The following is a 17973-nucleotide window of genomic DNA, read 5'->3' on the forward strand; positions in this document are numbered from 1 at the left end:
CATTGTTTTTGGCGACATCGTGCAGTTGTGCAGTGTATTGTGATAAATGTGTTTAGGAAATAATGACTTTAAACTGTTAAAATAAATTGTGGAAATGTAATTACATGTTTTTGTTTATGCAATGCAGATTTAAAAAATTCTAATTGACTTTTTTTTTACTTGGTTATATTATTAGATTATACACATCCTCGACTGAGATTGAAGACATTGATCAAGTAACTGCTTATACAGCAGTCGAAACATTAATCCTTAAACATCATTGATTAAAAGATAACTCTAAATACAACACACAGCGAACAATAACAACGACAAGTCAGCAAACACTAAATCAAATAATATGCTGCAGTGCATGCTGGGAACTTTCAAAGCTTTTGTTAAATGTAGAATTGTTTGTCGTTGACACTGAATTATTGAAATTTTTTTGTTGGGACACTTTGAAATATTTTTAAAGTAGTGTTTGTTAGGCTTTCGGGTCTCTTGGACCCTGATATACAGTGGTTTTCAAACTTTTTCGTTGTAAGGACCCCCTTGTAATTTGGTTCTTCCCTTTGTGTCCCCCCAATCTTAAACTTAGAATTTTAATAAAACCAAAAGCATATTCAATAAGACAATGCTGGGACATACATTCTTTTGGTTGGTGTTCTTCTTTTTTTAAGGTTTGATTACACAACATTTGTGATACAAATTGCATTCATTAAATGCCACAACTCCCCCCCCCCCGGATCCACCACCGCCCCCAGTTTGAGAACCACTCTACTAATATTCTGACTATCTTTTATTGTATATTTCATCCTGTGACAGTACACACTTCCTCTGTCACCCTGTAGATTTCTGTTTGTAGTAGGTGAAGGATCTATGGACATCTACAGCGCTGCGCTGTCACATTACATATCCTGTTTCACTCCGGAGCTTTTTTCTGCCATTGTAAATATAGCTAACAGACACTTTGACAGATCATCATTCTCATTGCCTTTGCTAAAATACTCAAAATCACTACTGACAGTTACTTAGTTTGTATTCATTGCTTACCATGTCCACGGCATGCTGCGCTGCAACTGTGAGAATACTCCAACTGCAACCATTTTCCGCTCTGCGTTACGTTTTATAAGAGCATGAGCTAAGTTTATAATAGATTTACCACAAGATACAAGAACTTACTATAGACCTGTGAAAGGAAAGAAGAGAACTTCGCTCACGTTGTGTACAGTTATGGTTTGAGGAATGCTGTAAATCCAAACGGAGAACTTCTAAAAACGATTACAGCGGCTTTGCAGCCCAACACAGAACTGTATTTATGTTTACTGAATGTAACTGTGTCACACTGGGATGGCATTCCTGGTACTGCATGCTTGGGCTACTTTTAAAGAGGGTTAAAAAAACGTTTAGGGCGTCTGCTGCTGGTCTGAAGAGCTGCTCCACAAAGCACTTGCTCGGTGCTTTAACAAACAGAAAGATGATTATCTACTCCAGCCATGCCTTCAAGGAATTCCCTGCTTTGTTTGACATAGAAACACTTGTAAGTGGTCTGAGACATCTAGCCGTCTTGGGACTGTCAGTGTCGGGGCATTTATGACTTTTGGACAGATTTTGGAACATTTTCAGATTTGGGAAGAGAGAATTGGTAATGCTGAAGATGTGTTGTAAGTGTGGACATTAAGGAAGAACTTGATTCTTTGTTCTTCATCTGTTTCAGACCTCCATTTATCAGCCATCCAAAGAAAGGAGCCTTGAAAGGCCAACAAGGTACAGTAGGTCCACCCCACCCACCCACATTGTTCACTGTATTCAGGTCGTCCCCGAAAACCATTAGGACAAATGCGTGACTTACGAATGTATGTAGATCAACTTGTGTAGTTCATTAAATGTGGTCCCAATAGTTTTTGTTCAACTGAGCACTTAAATTGAATAAAATTGTTTAAACGTAACTTTTGTTTTGCTAAAAATGTGCCTTCTCTAATTGAAGTACCATAAGGTTAGAAATTTAGTAAGCTAATGCAGTGACATTATTAATCCTGGTTTTATCATTTTTGGTTGTTGTTTGTTACTTGTTAAGCTTGTTGTGAGCGAGTTTAGGGTGACACAAATGGAATAACCTTTGTTCTTGTGAAGTAGAAATAAAAACTCCTCACTGACCCTTCAGTTGTGTGCCCATGTCAAGGTTTCATTCTGAATGCGTTTGCATTCCTGTAGTGTGACATAAGCTTGTCCGAAGTCAAGGGTTTGAATCAGAGGAAATACAAGGTCACAGGTCCGATCCAAGGGATTGCACATACTCAGAAACAAATGTATAGTTGCTTTGGATATGCATAAATGTAAATGTGAAAGTGAGATCGAACCTGTTTATCATGGTTTACAATTGATGAAGAGTTTAGTACAGAAATGTAGATATAAAGTAAAAAAATACTAATTGGTCCTTTAAGCTGCAAGACTCAAACAACGTCTTGTTATCATACCAACAAGACCTGCATAAAAGCTGCATTAAAGGGATAGTTCACCCAAAAATGAAAATTCTGTCATCATTTACTCACCCTTATGTTATTTCATACCTGTATAAATGTTTTTGTTTCGATCAAGACATAGAAAGATATTCAGAAGAATGTTAATAATTTTCAGTTCCAGGACAAGAATTAAATGGTAGTCAAAGGTGCACGAGAACTCATTGTTTTCCTAAATCCTTCAAAATATCTCATCATGTGTTCAACAGAACCAAAAAATACAATATTATTTTCCTACTATGGTAGCGGATGATGTCCCAGAATTGAAATTGCTATCATTCTTCCAAATATCTTTCTCTGTGTTCATTGGAATAAATAAATAAAAACAGGTTTGAAACAACCTGAGTGTGAGTAAATGATGACCGATTTTTCATTTTTAGTTTTTTAACTGCCAGTTAATTATAATTTAGCAGCATGCCTCAAAAAAATATATGTATTTGTAGTAATCCAGAATATTCTACTATTCACATTGATTTTAGTCCATATACATAACAATTCTTTAGTCTTTACTTCATTTAAACTCCTCAGCTCTGCAAGTGATAACAAAAGACGGCGGCAATCGGAACCTGTATCCTCTCAGCCCAGGACCCAGAGTAATGTGGGCTCAACACAGAGTTCTGTCAGACCCCCAGAACCATCCAGGGGCAGCAGTACCCAGAGGACCCCCCTCACCAACCCCAGCTCCCCCTCCTCCACCAGAAGTAAAGGTAGACAAATCAGAGAATCAGACACACTTCACATTATTTCGAATAAATTTCAACAGGGACGATTCCCAGACGTTTCTTGTTTTGCTCCTCGCAGCGCGGGGCAGAATTTTAAATGGCTTTCCTTTTACATGACTAAAGTTGGATGAATTATTTAGTGTTTACAATCGCTCCTCGGTGTAGTGTTGTATTTCAATTGCTGCTGCTTTATGCAGAGAGGGCTTGTTGATCAAGATCCCGGTTGTGTTCCAGGCCTTCTTAGTATAAACATCCTGACTTTTTTCCTCTGTAGGTCAATTACCTTTTAATGTCTTCTCATATCTCTTTTTTAACATGCTGCATGTACTGGATATCTAAGGTGGGGATGTAAGCAATACGCACTCAGCACATATAAACTGTCGAAGTTCAAACCATGCTACCTCGGAATCCACATATCAAAACAAACAGCAAAATGAAAATTGCACAGCTATACCCATCTCGGAGGGCTTCTCAAGCCTTCCGGATGATTGGCAAACAGTCCACGAAAACTGGATAAGCATTGAGGCATCTCCCAAACTTAAATCCTGGAGCTGTGATGATCTCCTGTCTGAAGGTCAAGGGAGAGAAAAAGTACAGACACGCTCAGAGAGCACGGGGTCACTTTTGCATAACGGAGAACTGGAGGAATGTAGTGACACCAGGGAGCCTGATGAATGTAGAGAGAGGACCAGGCACCGCTCGGCCCATGATGCACCAGGCTTCCTCAAACTCTATAAGAAAATGCATCACATTAACCGGCAAGAGCTGATCAACCCCACCGTGATCTGTTCTGTCAAATCCAGGATCCATAAGTATGAAAGCGAACAACGTAGGGATAGACGAGTTGGCTCTCAGGACTGCAACGAGGAGGTGCCTAGGGACATGGTGCACAACCGGATTTCTCAATTTGAGAGTTTGATCCAGAAATCCAAATCCATGCCCAATCTTGGTGGCGAGTGCCTGACAAAATGTTCTTCCATAAGAACCTACAGTCCCAAGCGTAGTATCTCCATTGAGTCCTTACTGGATGAAGACCCATCTGCCAGGAACCCCCCTGAAGGACGACCTCAATACCCCAAGATAAACAACCAAGTGCCAATCCACATCGAAGTGACCAGTGACCACCTAAAAAACTCTGCCGTGCATCACGACTGTTCTGATAGCGAAAACGATGCCATTGTGTCCGACCTCAACGACTTCATCCATATAGAAGGCTCGTCTTATTGCAGCGAAAGAGACTTTGATCTTTGTTCATTCGCCTCTTCCGAGAGCTTCTGTGGATCAGGGCAGCATCATCATTATCACCGGCAGCTCGTAAGCTCCTGCAAGGGTCGCTGCCCGGCATCTTACACGCGCTTCACCACCATGATTAAGCACGAGAGGGCCAAGCAAAACCGAAGGCAACAGTTACGAATGGAAGAATCCGAGTTCGGACTCAGCAAACTTGCCTTCCTGGTCAGCCCAGTGCCTTTCCGCCGGAAGAACCTGTCACCTTTTTCCCAACTTCCGAACTATAGGAGTTGCATGCACGAGGCTCTAGATTCAGCCTTGAAAGACATCTACGACCACATACGTGATGAGAAGCGCATGGGTAGCCTGGCGGATAACAGCATCCTCCATAGGTTGCTGGCGGAGTTGCTTCCCGACATTCCTGAACGGAATTCCTCCCTCTACGTTCTGGGTAGAAGCAGCCCTACGGATCGCTCACACCACCCACAGCTGGACGGCATGCCTGCTCAGTGCATCCACACAACCGAGTGCTCACGGCTGTCCCATTGTGCCTCTCACAACCCTACAGACCGCAACAACAACCAAAGGAACCACAACTCTGAACACTGTTATGAAGGTGGAACATCTTCATCCGTCTATGATGTCCCAAATCCTCCGCTGTCCCCCGTGTTTGAGTTCTCGCTCCATCTGCTTCACCACCATTGCTCTGTTCCATCTGTGTTTGTGAATGTGCTTGCTTAGAGGAAAAAATTATAACATTCTGAGAAATGGCATCTGTTTTTTTCTTTGTGATTTGTCCCCATGCTTGCTCATTTTATCACATCATTTCGTATATTTTTTGTGGTTAAGTCCAACAAAAGCTTTCAGCCTGGTGTGAGCTCTCAACAGAAGAGAGAACTTTGTGAAGTTTCTGTGTACATAAATAGCTTTGGACATATGACTTTGGCAGCTGAAGCATGCAGTCTAAAAACAGATTTCAGATTTTATTGGCTTGTGCAGAAACATACTATCTTATGAGCGCTAACACAGCTTTCTCTCTCAGACTTGGCAGGTACAGTACCTGAGGCTTTAGTTTATTTGTTTGAACGAAGGAAGTCTTTGTATTGTGATAATCCTTAGTCATTCGATAGCTTTCCAATCCATACTTATGTATGTCTGCATAGCTCACTGAGTTTATAAATGAAGACTCTTCTGAGGGCTTGCCCACAGTTGGCACAAATGCCAGCTCACCATTTGGAGTCTAATATAAATACACCATACTAGGGATCTGTCTGAAGGGTGGGTATATTTTAACATAACTTCTGAGATTTTGTTGTGCTTCTCTTTCATCAACCCCATCCATGTTCCCGTGCATGAAATAGTATTGATCCTCTGTAAAGCTTGTGGGAAAATCTCTCAAATTGTGTCTCATTTCCAGACCAGGACACATATCGAGGATTTTGTTATCCTGATGTGGGCCGGCACATACCACAAAGCATGAGACAGACCCCTGACATCGGAGAGGTGATTGCTCTGTTGTAAAAACACTAAAATGTGATCTGTACTTAAACCGGTTGGTAAATAAACTTTATTGCGTACTGTTTACCCAACAGAAACTGCCAGCAAGAGCAATATATGACTTCAAAGCACAGACAGCCAAGTATGAACAGCTTTGTTAAAATCTTATATTTTTCATATTGGGTAATTTTTTGTGCTTCCACAATATATAGTATGACCTATTTGCTTTTTCAACCAGAGAGCTGACGTTTAAGAAAGGGGAGACTGTGTACATCACCCGGCAAGTAGATAATAACTGGTATGAAGGAGAGTACCGTGGACATGTTGGCATATTTCCCATCTCATATGTGGAGGTGTGTACTCCTTCAAAATGGATTATATGAACCCCAACCATTCAGCTTTGGAATCACGTTTTCTTTATTTAGACTTTATCTACAGTTTAGAAAAATAATATTGCATTGTTTCTCCCAGTTTAACATAATTGTTACTATAAATTACGTGATGACTAAAAGCATCCAAAATAAATCAAAACTGTTATATTCAAGCATCTTTAAAGTAACCACCATATGTCTAGAATTTGCAAAATCGTGCTTTTGGCATTTTATCAGCCCGGTTGTTCAGGTCTTATCTCGGGATGGTTTTTAAAAAGTGAAGGAAATTCATTGCGAAGGAATCTTCGTGTTTTTATATATTCATGTTATTTTAGTAATGAAAGAAATGACAATGTTCACAGATTTACTAGAAATAGTATTATTTACTAAAAGTAATCAGTTCTCTGTTTCTCTTCTGTTTTTGTGTCGGTTCAGAAAATCTCTCCTTCAGAGAGACATCAGCCAGCGAGACCCCCTCCTCCAGCCCAGAGCAAAGAAATCGGAGAAGCAGTCGCTCGCTACAACTTCAATGCTGACACCAATGTGGAGCTCTCATTAAGAAAAGTAAAAGTCTTGTTTTCTCAGTAATGGCATCATGAATACTGATCACTAAATACTTTAAGCAGCTTCCTATTATTGTTCTTCTTACTGTAACCATTTTAAAAGCTCGACTCTTTTATTAAAGGATAGTGTTCTACAATGCTCTAACATTTTGTCCATGTTGATGGTATATTTTGTCATTGTGCTTTATAGCCCCACCCACATCAAATTATTTTTGAATTTAAGAATTGAATATATTGAACTGACATGCCTTACTCATGATGTTTAAAAATGTCGGCGTTAATGCTTCATGTTGTTTTTCAGGGTGAGCGTGTCATTCTTTTGCGTCAAGTGGATCAGAACTGGTATGAGGGAAAGATCCTGGGTACAAACAAACAAGGGATTTTTCCAGTGTCTTATGTGGATGTTATTAAGAAGTCGCCAGTACAAAGTACCGGTCAACCTCCTGGGCCCAGTATACCCACCAGCTACCCCAGTGACAGACTGCACAGTAGGGTATGTTTTCACCCACAACATAATCTAAAATATATCACATATTACAGTTCTAAAGCTCAGGGGTCTCATTTATAAACATTGCGTAAATACAAACGAGGCTGTAAACCTGCGTACGCCACTTTCCACGCAAAGCTTGTGATCTAGTAAAAGCAAACTTGACAGGAGAATGTGCGCACCTGTAAGCAAACTCTGACCCATGCGTACGCACATTTTGGAAACAAGAGGCGACACCAATGGTGAGTTGGTGAACTCAAGTAAAATTTTCAGAAAGTAAATGTAATAAAAATTGTTATAAGCATTAATGCCTCACATGTATTTAATTTGACCTCATATCCGTTCAAGATCCACGTTATCATGAAGATTAAATCGGTAGAGTTATTTGCGCTTGTATTGTGTGATAAATGTAATGCACCTTCTAGTTAAATCCAGCTCAAATCTTTCATAAAAATTCCATATGAATATTGAATCTGTCTCAACATCACACGCATGAGGAGGAGATCATCCGACTGCATGGAATACAGTAGAGCATCAAATAGGATAACTGCAGAACACAGTGTAAATAAATGACAAACTATATTTTCCTTAAATACTGTGTATAATCATCAAAAGTTAAAGTCTCGCACAATCGTATCTATTTATGTTCTCGTTATCAGTCCTAACTATAATGGTGTTCATAACAAAACCGGAATAAAGATAATTATCTAATAATTATTGTTATTAATAATTATAACAATTATTCATTTGTAAATCTCAGTGAATCTCATGTGTGGCCTTTTGTGATTTCGTCACGGAGGTAAAGGATGGGATTGGGGGGTTTTCAGCAGTTTTACATTTTACATTTTTTGTTATATTTTATTATGGCACCTGATAGCGGTTGGACCCGGAAACGGTTTACATCCATTATGGTGCATGACGTCAGGTTTAACAAGAGGATTGGATAATTTAATGTACGAATCAACATTCATGAGGTGCTTTGCATAGACTATTTATGGCTAAATATGTGCGTGTACGGGGCGGAATCTGAGGCTGATTCACGTACGCACACTTGCAGGTGAGCTGTGATTTATAAAGCGAATATTGCTTACTGGTGTGAGTAGCAGAATTTTTTCTAAGTACGCTATTTTTGGCTTTCAGTTTTATAATTGAGACCCAAGGTGTTGATCATGGTAGGTAGTGATTTCTGGATTTGAAGTATTATGAGATTTTGTCTCTATACTCTGATCTGATCTAGTTAAGTCTATCAATTTCTAAATCAGTGGTGTCAAGACTGTAAAACCTTTTATTTATATCATGCTATTCATATTGCCAGAGGTCATTAGCTATAACATCAGTGCCAACAAGGTGTCAAAGACAAAATTAATCCTGGCTGGAAACGGTCCAAGTGTCAAAATAGATTACCTCTGTCATTTTTAGATTACTTTTTAAATGTTGTGTAAAACAAATTCGGATTAAGCGAGTTGTAATTTGATCTACAGAAGCAAGTGAAGGTTTATATCTTCGATCACATACGGTGGGTTCAGCAGAATTAAATGAGATTAATCCCACTCATGCCAATATCCAGTATGGGCTTTAAAAGCTGGGAAAGCCACACAACTTGCAGTGCTTCATTTGTACGATTTTTGTAGACATGAACTAATGTGACACTCTTCTTTCGTTAATCTGATTTTCTTTATGCACACGCTTTTAGAAGACATTGTAGCAAGTACATTTGTAGGGTTGCACTACATTCAGATGGGATTAAAAAGCATTAAAGGCTTAAGGGTAGATGTGGAAGGCTACTGTTGTAGGACAGCGAAGGCCACTGTACAGACCAGCTTTTATCTTGTGCCTTTTTGTGGTCAGCAGAAAGACGGCAAATGATCATTTAGTTATAATACTATGAAATACATATGTCACTTAAAAATATCTTTGGCTTATATTTTGCTTAAAATCACTCAATTTGTAATTATTTTCGGTTGTTTCCGAAACCTGTATTGTTTTCTTTCCATATAGTGCAGAAGCCCTCAGCTTTTCTTATAGATAGTTCAATAGTACCGGAGGGCTAATGCAGTGGTTCTCAACAGGGGGGGTTGCAGGTGGGGGCTCCACCTTACTTACCAGATGACCAACATTTTTAATTAGACAAAACTAGCATTGAAATACATAAAAAAAGAGTTCCTAATATTTAGCAATTTTTATAATTAATAAAGTTTTTCCAGTTTATGTTAAGCTCTAAAATATTTAATAGGGTATAGGGGCACATTCAATATTGGGGAATTATGGGGGGCCTTGGAGTCAAAAAGGTTGAGAACCCATGGGCTAATGAATTATTAAGACATTATTATTTTTCACAGTAGTTCAACAATGAACAGTTTAGATGTTCTGCAGAACATATTTTCTTGTGCTCCTATGGAAGAACGAAAGTCATACGGGGTTTGATGTTGACTAGATGATAACACATTTACATTTTTTTGCTTGAATTATTGCTTTAAAACCTTGTTTTCTAGGGGGTAGTTTTAATTTATGAAAACAGTCAAATCTTTCATCTTTCCCTCTGTCCCTTTCATTATCTTTCCGTTCTCTTGTTTTTCAGTGTGTATCTCCACTGTCACTGTATTTCTGTCTCTCTCTTTCAAGCCATCATCTGCACGTACCCTCTACAGCCCTCCATCCCCAACTCTCCGTCCGCTTTCATCATCCTCACCCAGCCCACAGAGAGCAGCGCACCTTCAGGCCATCACCAGCGAGTGGCTAGCCCTCACTCTGGGTCTGTCTCCTTCAGGAACTCCTGCCCCCACACCTCCTCCCTTCCCTTCCAACTTCCAGCTTGATTTAGAAGGGCTGGATACTGCAATTTCCCCCTCTCTTACCCCCCGCATCTCCACTCCTTCGATCAAAGAGGGCCACTTCATTCCCATCTCCTCCCCAAAGTCCTACATGTCTCCTGATCCCAGCCCATCACCTCAACCTTACCTCACTTTTGCCTCCTTCACTCCTTCCCCCACCTCATCCACATTCGACTCAAGCCCCAGGTCTAGCAGTGTCATAGAGATTCTCCCTATCCAAAAATCTGATTTAACTCTGAAAGAACTGCAGCTCTCGAATAGCAAAGAGCACCACGAACCAGGCAAGACAGATTCTCCAAAACTGAACAGTCCTGATTTTGAGAAGCATGTGTCTCACAAAGACACCCTATTTCCAAAAGACTCTGAGGATGACCTGTGCGAGGAGTTAGTGTCCATCATTAAAGCCAGCCAGTCAAAGGGGGTGTTTGTAGAAGAGGAGGGATTTTATCACCAGGAACCAGAAATAACAGAAAAGTTACCCAAACTGTTTATAGAGGAGGACCCAAATGAAGACAACAGCCAGTCCCTGACATCAAATAGGTTTACTCCAGTATTACCTGACCACAGTGAGTGGTCAGATATTGAGGTAGAGCTCATTGTGGGGTGAAATCTTCAAACTGTATTATAGAATCTACATACTCAAAAGCATCAGTGGTGCATTTCACGAATACGTTACACTTCCACGATTCTATTTTTAAAGGATTTGAAGCACGTATCCCATTTTCATCATACTGTATGTTTTCTGACTGCATGAATTAAATTCACAAAAAAATGTAGATTTATGAGAATCTATTGAAAAACTGTGTGCAAACATAACATTACAAAATCAACATTCCTTTAACTTGACAAAAAATAAATGTTAATTTTTAAAATCAAAATGATTAAAATAATGTGATTCAATTTATTTTTGTGTCAAGTTTAAATTAGGTGTTTTTTGTAGTGCTATGCTTTCTTATGCTTGCTTATTATTTTGATAATTAAAATACATATATATGGACAATAATTAATAGGTTTACAATGTATTTACAACATGTTCAATATGAATTCGGTAGATTGTCAAAATTCTTATATTATTGTAAGTTAAAAATATTTTAATTATTCTACAATGCAAGAATTTTTAATTTATAGAATTTTTAGAGTATTTATGAATTAATTTGTTTTAGAAAAATAATGTAAATTACATGTCAATTAAAAAAACATGTAAAGTACAAAAACATTCCTTAATTTTGACACAAAACATACATCTAGAAATGTCATTTTTGCTTTATTATGCTGGAAACAATTAAAATCCGTCAATAATTAGTAGGTTCTGGATGTGCTTACAATGTATTCAATATGAATGTAATAGATACTCAAAATGTTTAGAAATAAAGCAATAATTAGTTAATCATACACGGATTCTGACAATTATATAAACATTGTAAAGACTAGCCATGAGCTGTTTTAATTGCCAAAAAATATGTTCAGGCATTTTAATTTAAAGCATAATATTTCTCCATTTAAAAAAATAAAACATTTCTTAAAATTGAAACAAAAAAGAAACAAAATGATAGTTTAATCAAATAATCTACCTAAAAACTATTAAATCAAAATAAAGCATTAAATAAAAAAATTTGAAGCCTCTAGTATAACTGACAGACAAATAAATACTGTAGTCTTTCTCAGTTTTTACGTTGGCTCACTACAATCAACGTTTTTTAGCATTCGAGGATGCGTGTTGTACCCTATTCGTGAAAAGTGCCCCGTAGACAATCCTTAACGTTAAAATCAGCTGAGGAAAGTTTCCCAAAATGCCTCTCTCCATCTTTCTCCCTTGTCTTCACAGATGTCGTTGCCGTTTATACTCCCCACATCAGCTAAATACTCTCCCCCCTCCCCACGTTCCACCCCACCATTGCCTGGGGTGTCACAGTCTCCCCCTCCCTCTGCAAAACTGTCCTCTCGACAGGATTTTCGCTCCCAAAAGGTCAAGGTAATGACAAGGTGCTTGTTAGTGACTGTACACGTCCCCACTCCGATCTTACCCCCCTCTATTCTTAATAGCTACTAACATTTTCAGTTTAAGTGGCCTATGTAGCGTTTATGTGTATCTGAGTGCATCATTGTTGCAGTATATATTACCAATAGATATTTTTGTAAGCATAATGAACTCCTTCTGTAAATAAATGACCATTTGTCGGACGTATAGGAAGTTATGTTCACATATAGAAGGCTCATTTATGCAAATACATCCAGGATTGAATAATAATGATTTATCCAACTCCCGCCACCCTCATTCCAATCCTCTCGTTTTACAGTAATAGCACATAATCATATGAACCTTAAAATGAGCGTTATAGGCTTTTTCCTGAAACAACGGGACAAATAACATCATAATGAACAGAGCTCTTAATGGATGCTCGACTGGAGCAACTGATACAGAAACATTTTGACAGATGCACAATTGTCTTCATGCACTAATAGTTCAAAGACTCATTCATGTTAATATTTTTTGTTTTGGAAAAATGTGTTTACATTGATTTCGTAAAACCCCATGTCTCCTGGTTCTGGTTCTTTCAGCCTGTGTTAAGGCGTGATGTTGGGGTTGTCGGTAAGCCCCCTCGTAGCCCCGTGATGTCTAGGAGGTCCTGCGGATCGCCTGTTAGAGGTCAAAACTTTTCATCATCTCATAGGGTAGGGAATATGTGCACCTTGTGTGGTAATGGCTCATTGACTCGAGAGAGATTGTTTTTACACTTTTCAAAGTATCCCTACACAAATCATGTCATCCGATGAATTGCACCTGGGAATTCGCAATGTTCTTTTTTGCAATACGAGACCTAGATATAACTATCCTAGGGCATGATACAAGATGTTTTGTACACTTATTGTATGCTTATGATCTGTTGATATTATTGTACTCTGTGAAATTCATTTAATCTGTACCGTATCCAATACTGTGCAATATATGAGGGATTAGGGCTGCACGATTAATCGTGTTAATGATTCCCACAATTCATTTCTACATAATCGTTTTGATATTAATGTTTTAAAAGCAAGCACAAAACTCCCGATAAGGTCAGAAAATCATAGCAATGCTTGTATCTTTTAAACTGACACTTTACAGAAAAATTCACTGCATTTCTACTATTTTAATCAGTTTTTTGCAAAACCCACAGACAAACATGAAGGGTGACCAATAGCAATTATTTATAAAACAAGAAATAAAAATGGAGTAGCAAGGTTTCATTCCATTCCGAAGGTCACAAAATGTTTAAAAATATGTTGGTGGCGTATTTAGATGATTGATTGCTTTGAAATATGGTGTTAAAGAAGTTCAATGGCAGCAGATTATAAAATATTCATTGGCTGTAAAGTACAGTACAAAAGTTCTGAACTGACAAAGTAATAGTGTTTATTAATCGTGATTAAAATGTTGAGCAAAATAATCGTGATTATAATTTTACTCATGATCGTGCAGTCCTATGAGGGATACTTCTAACACTTTGTCGGCATTGTCTGTTTGTATCAGCACGTTTTACACTTGAGGAAATAACATTTAATAACTAACAGCAGAAGAGACTGGCTTTTTCACGCAGTTTGGGTTAAGCCGTGTGTTCAGAGCGTTCACTGATAACTCATGGGAATGTCCCAATGATTTCTTCTGTGTACACAGCTTAAACAAGGTGTGCTCCCCAGAGCCAGGCAAGCCACCTATTCCCCACATTTTCTTCCAAAGAAGGGGAGTACGGTCCTCATTTCCAGAATTTCAGGCATTTGTTTCTAAGTCCTTAAAGGAACAGTTCACCCAAATATGAAAATTCTGTCTTCATTTACTCAGCCTCGAAATGTTTCAAATGTGTAAACATTTCTTTGTTCTGATAAACACGGAGAAAGATGTTTGGAAGAATACTTGTAACCAAACAGATGTTGGCCACCATTGACTACCATAGGATGAATGTTTTTTATTTCTTTCTTCTGATGAACACAAAAGAAGATATTTTAAAGAATGGAGGAAAGTTCTGGGGCACTTTTGACTACCATTGTGGTTTTTCCTACTATGGTAGTCATTGGTGGGCAAGAGCTGTTTGGTTACAAGCATTCTTTCAAATATAATTTTCTGTCTTCATCAGAAGAATGAAATGTATACAGATTTGAAACAACTCGAGGGTGAGCAAATGAGGACAGAATAAATTTTTTTGGGTGTCCTGTCCCTTTAAATCAGACATATTGTACAGTATGTCGGTTGATGGCTTAGAAACCGAGATTTGTTTTGCCCCGGTAGTCCTGGATCTCAAATGTATTTAATACGATCAAGCAGAAAACTTGCAGTTGCACTTTTGTAACTAGTTAATAGTGTTAAGGTGCGCTTGATCAGACCTGATAAGTTCAGATATACAGTTGATCCAGGTCTGGCTTGAGGCTTTGCATTAATGTTTTTTTTTGTGAGGTTTTGTGGCTGCTCCTATCAGATGAACATACAGTGTAACCTCAGACAGAAACATTTAAAATGTGCTTTTATGTTTTCTATGTTTCAGTCCCAAAGACAAGCATATGTTAATGATCCTCTTCAAGGTGTAGGAGAACCGTGAGTAACTCATTTTCCATGTGGTTAGCTTTTTCGAAATGTGTTACACCTCTTCAAAATGTAAAATATCGTTTTGTAAATATGTTTAATGTGTGACTTAGTAGTACGGTATGCACTAAAGTTCTGATATAGAAATGTCTTGTCTTGCAGGTTTCAAGCCCTGTATACGTATACACCACGAAATGAGGATGAGCTGGAACTCAAGGAGGGAGATGTTGTTGACGTCATGGAGAAGTGTGATGACGGATGGTTTGTGGGTAAGACTGGAAACTCTTTTTACTAGACTGTTTCGTTACTTGCCACTAGCTGGAGCTGTACTCCAAAGAAAATCTGCAGTGTTAAACTACAGGATAGATGGTTAGATATGATTTGACACAAATGTGACACTGTCCGTGTAATCTTGGCTAAAGTCTCATAATCTGAAATAAGAAACTTCAAAATTTGATTACAATCGAATAAAATATTCGGCAGATAAAAATATTGGGGTATACATACAGGGTTGAAATGAGAAAAGGGTGAGAAAATAATGTCTGAATTTTCATCTTTGGGTGTTACTTTAATTTCACTTTGATTTCAATCTTTGACATGGCCTTACTACAGTAGGTCAATATTAAAGATATCAAGGTTATATTTTCACAAAATCATTCTACATGTAAATACGATATTTTGTTGAAAACAGTAAATCACAAGAAAAAATACTTTAGCTTATTTTTCACAGGCAGGGTCACAAATGCATATTTTTCATATTTCATATTTCAACATTTTTAGGGACATCCAGACGAACCAAGTTTTTTGGAACCTTTCCTGGAAACTATGTGAAGCACCACTGAATTGACCCATGTATCACAAATCTCTGATGGACACACATCTACAGAAGAGTGATGGAGAACGACACCCTGTGGCTACCTGCTGGATTTAGTACGACTTATCCCAGTCATCCACCCGGTGGACTAATGGAAGAAGCAGAAGCCAGTCACATTTTTGGGTTATGGCGACAAGTTACTTGTTTCCAGTGTGCGAATGATTAAAATCTGGAACCATTATGTTAAAAAAGGAATTTCATTAATGGCTTTAAAATATTTGGTTGCCTACATGTTTAACATTAGCTGAGAAGAACAGTATGTGTACCTTTTAGAAAAGCTGATGAATTTTAACATGATCAATCAAGTGCCCTATTTATAATTTATTTATTGAAGTGTTTTTTTTTTTCAGTGGAAGAGTAAGTTACAGTAGGGCCAGAATGTTCATCTGGTGCCCCGATGTAGGTTCTCATCTAGAACAGTATTGAAATGTCATGTTTGTGCCAGACACACTGGATGTTGCAGGTATGTTCCCACTAACATGTATCTTTCAGTATTTGATCTCATGGGTGGAGAATGGCCTCCCATTTTCCACGGCTCTACTTTCTTCCTCCAGACATTCCTTTGAGCATTTGAAGGATTTTACAGATCAGAAAAATATTTTTGTATTTTCAATCAAAATCAGTTTTAAGAATGCAGTTTCCCTAACAAAAGGCATTTTGGCAAAATGCCAAATGTGTTAACTTCAAATCCAGTCTTTTTGAGTCTCTACTGCCTTTAAATAATTTTGTGTTGGGTGACCTTGCACATCATTGGTTTACAGTCTGTATTCAGTTTTATGGCCAATGAGAGGAGCATCTGTTGTCATAAGTACATTTTGTATGACACCTTCCAGTTATTCCGACTGGCTCTAATGAAGGAAATGAAATACTTAAATCAATTTTGTTTATCTTATAATTCAGCAAACGTTTTCATTATGATATACTTAATATATTTTTCCATGTTTTTATTCAAATAACCATTATGCTTAGCTTACGTTTCATCACATGTACATTTTAAAATATGCAGTATTGCAAGCTTCATCACATTTTATTTGGGACAATACGTGTAAACGTGTCAGTCGATACAAACATGAACCAATAATCTATGTATTTTAGGCAATATTAGGCAGTTGCTGTGTTGTCAATATGCTTAAATGTGCTTCTTGCGCATGTTGTTTCATAAAGAACTGATCATGTGTGAAACTTTCAGCCTGCCACATTCATTCTTCGACAATGCTGTGATGTGTGTGGGCATACACAAAAACATTCATTAACATCTGGCTTTAACCTTAACCATTGATTTCTAAAGCGGTTCTGTGTTAAAGCATTCCAGTCTTCCATTCTAAACACTTGGTGATTAGAAAAGAGTTTGAGGACTGTTCCTGGTGCATCATTTTACCAAATATTGTGTGTACAGTGTCATGGATTAATCATTTTAACGCGAAGTGTCAGAAAATTCATGTTTATAATATACAGAACACGGTGATATGTTTAGTACTTTAAAATTGCTGGGTTTTTTCAACATGTTTGGGTCAAAAAGGGACAAACCCTACTTTTAGACTTTAATTGACCTCTGCTGGGTTGTTTCAATCAGTGGTTGGGTCTACTAAACCCAACCACTGATTTCATCCAACTTCTGAGCCAACCATTACAACACTGCAAATGAAAAGAGAATGGAAATAGCAAACCTAGCACAAACCTACTTAATATCAATGAGGATAGTGCACCCAAAAATAAAAACTGTTACGTATACTCACTCTTATATTGTTTATTTATGACCTACATTTGGCACACACATCATGGCAATATTGTTACTGTGTAAATTCACTGGGAATTCAACCAAATCACATAAATTGACAGACAATATGTGGTAGATGTTATGCATATTGTTATACACTAACATCCTTAAAGAAAGAGTCATTCAGTTCGTGAGTAAATTACTTTTCATTTTGGGGTGAACGAATCCTTTTAAGGGTGTAAAGTGGTAAAAGTGTTTGATGGTTCCTGGATGGATTGAAACTGATAATTGCTGAAATAAAAGTAAAGCGGTTAGTACATACTCGCTGTGTCTGCAAACCAAGCTCTTCCTGGAGAGACGACACCTAAACCTATGATCGAGTGGAATACTGCATAAATAAATTATAATATTCTCACCAGATTATGGTCTCAGTTTTTCCTCTTAGTATGTATATTTTTATCATAAGGAACACGCAACAATGGAAAGCACACTCTCGAGTTCACAAGATAACCGTGTCTTTAGGATCACATTCTCCTACTAGGCAAACTAGTCCCTGCAGACTGTCCAATCTATAAACAGTCACACTGTCATGGAGATGTCCCTCCTGTTGCTATGGCAACACAATAAACAG

At 38.0% G+C, this 17973-nt stretch overlaps 1 protein-coding gene across 7 annotated transcripts in view; it reads left to right on the forward strand.

Annotated features, from left to right (window-relative positions):
• sorbs2b (sorbin and SH3 domain containing 2b) overlaps positions 1 to 17759 on the forward strand; it is a 46371-nt gene extending 28612 nt beyond the window's left edge. For 6 of the 7 annotated variants that reach the window (XM_079480565.1, XM_079480564.1, XM_079480566.1 and 3 more), the window contains 11 exons: positions 1694 to 1743; positions 3024 to 3202; positions 3558 to 5063; positions 5865 to 5950; positions 6040 to 6086; positions 6183 to 6297; positions 6751 to 6879; positions 7180 to 7371; positions 14714 to 14763; positions 14914 to 15020; positions 15532 to 17759. In XM_079480565.1, the coding sequence (XP_079336691.1) occupies positions 1694 to 1743; positions 3024 to 3202; positions 3558 to 5063; positions 5865 to 5950; positions 6040 to 6086; positions 6183 to 6297; positions 6751 to 6879; positions 7180 to 7371; positions 14714 to 14763; positions 14914 to 15020; positions 15532 to 15593 (2523 nt within the window). In that variant the 3' untranslated portion in view covers positions 15594 to 17759. The remainder of the gene's footprint in view (positions 1 to 1693; positions 1744 to 3023; positions 3203 to 3557; positions 5064 to 5864; positions 5951 to 6039; positions 6087 to 6182; positions 6298 to 6750; positions 6880 to 7179; positions 7372 to 14713; positions 14764 to 14913; positions 15021 to 15531) is intronic. The other variant, XM_079480569.1, reaches the window with a different exon arrangement.
• Positions 17760 to 17973: the final 214 nt, after the last annotated feature.

Source organism: Barbatula barbatula (assembly GCF_947034865.1).
Source record: "Barbatula barbatula genome assembly, chromosome: 18".
Classification (NCBI taxonomy): Eukaryota; Metazoa; Chordata; class Actinopteri; order Cypriniformes; family Nemacheilidae; genus Barbatula; species Barbatula barbatula.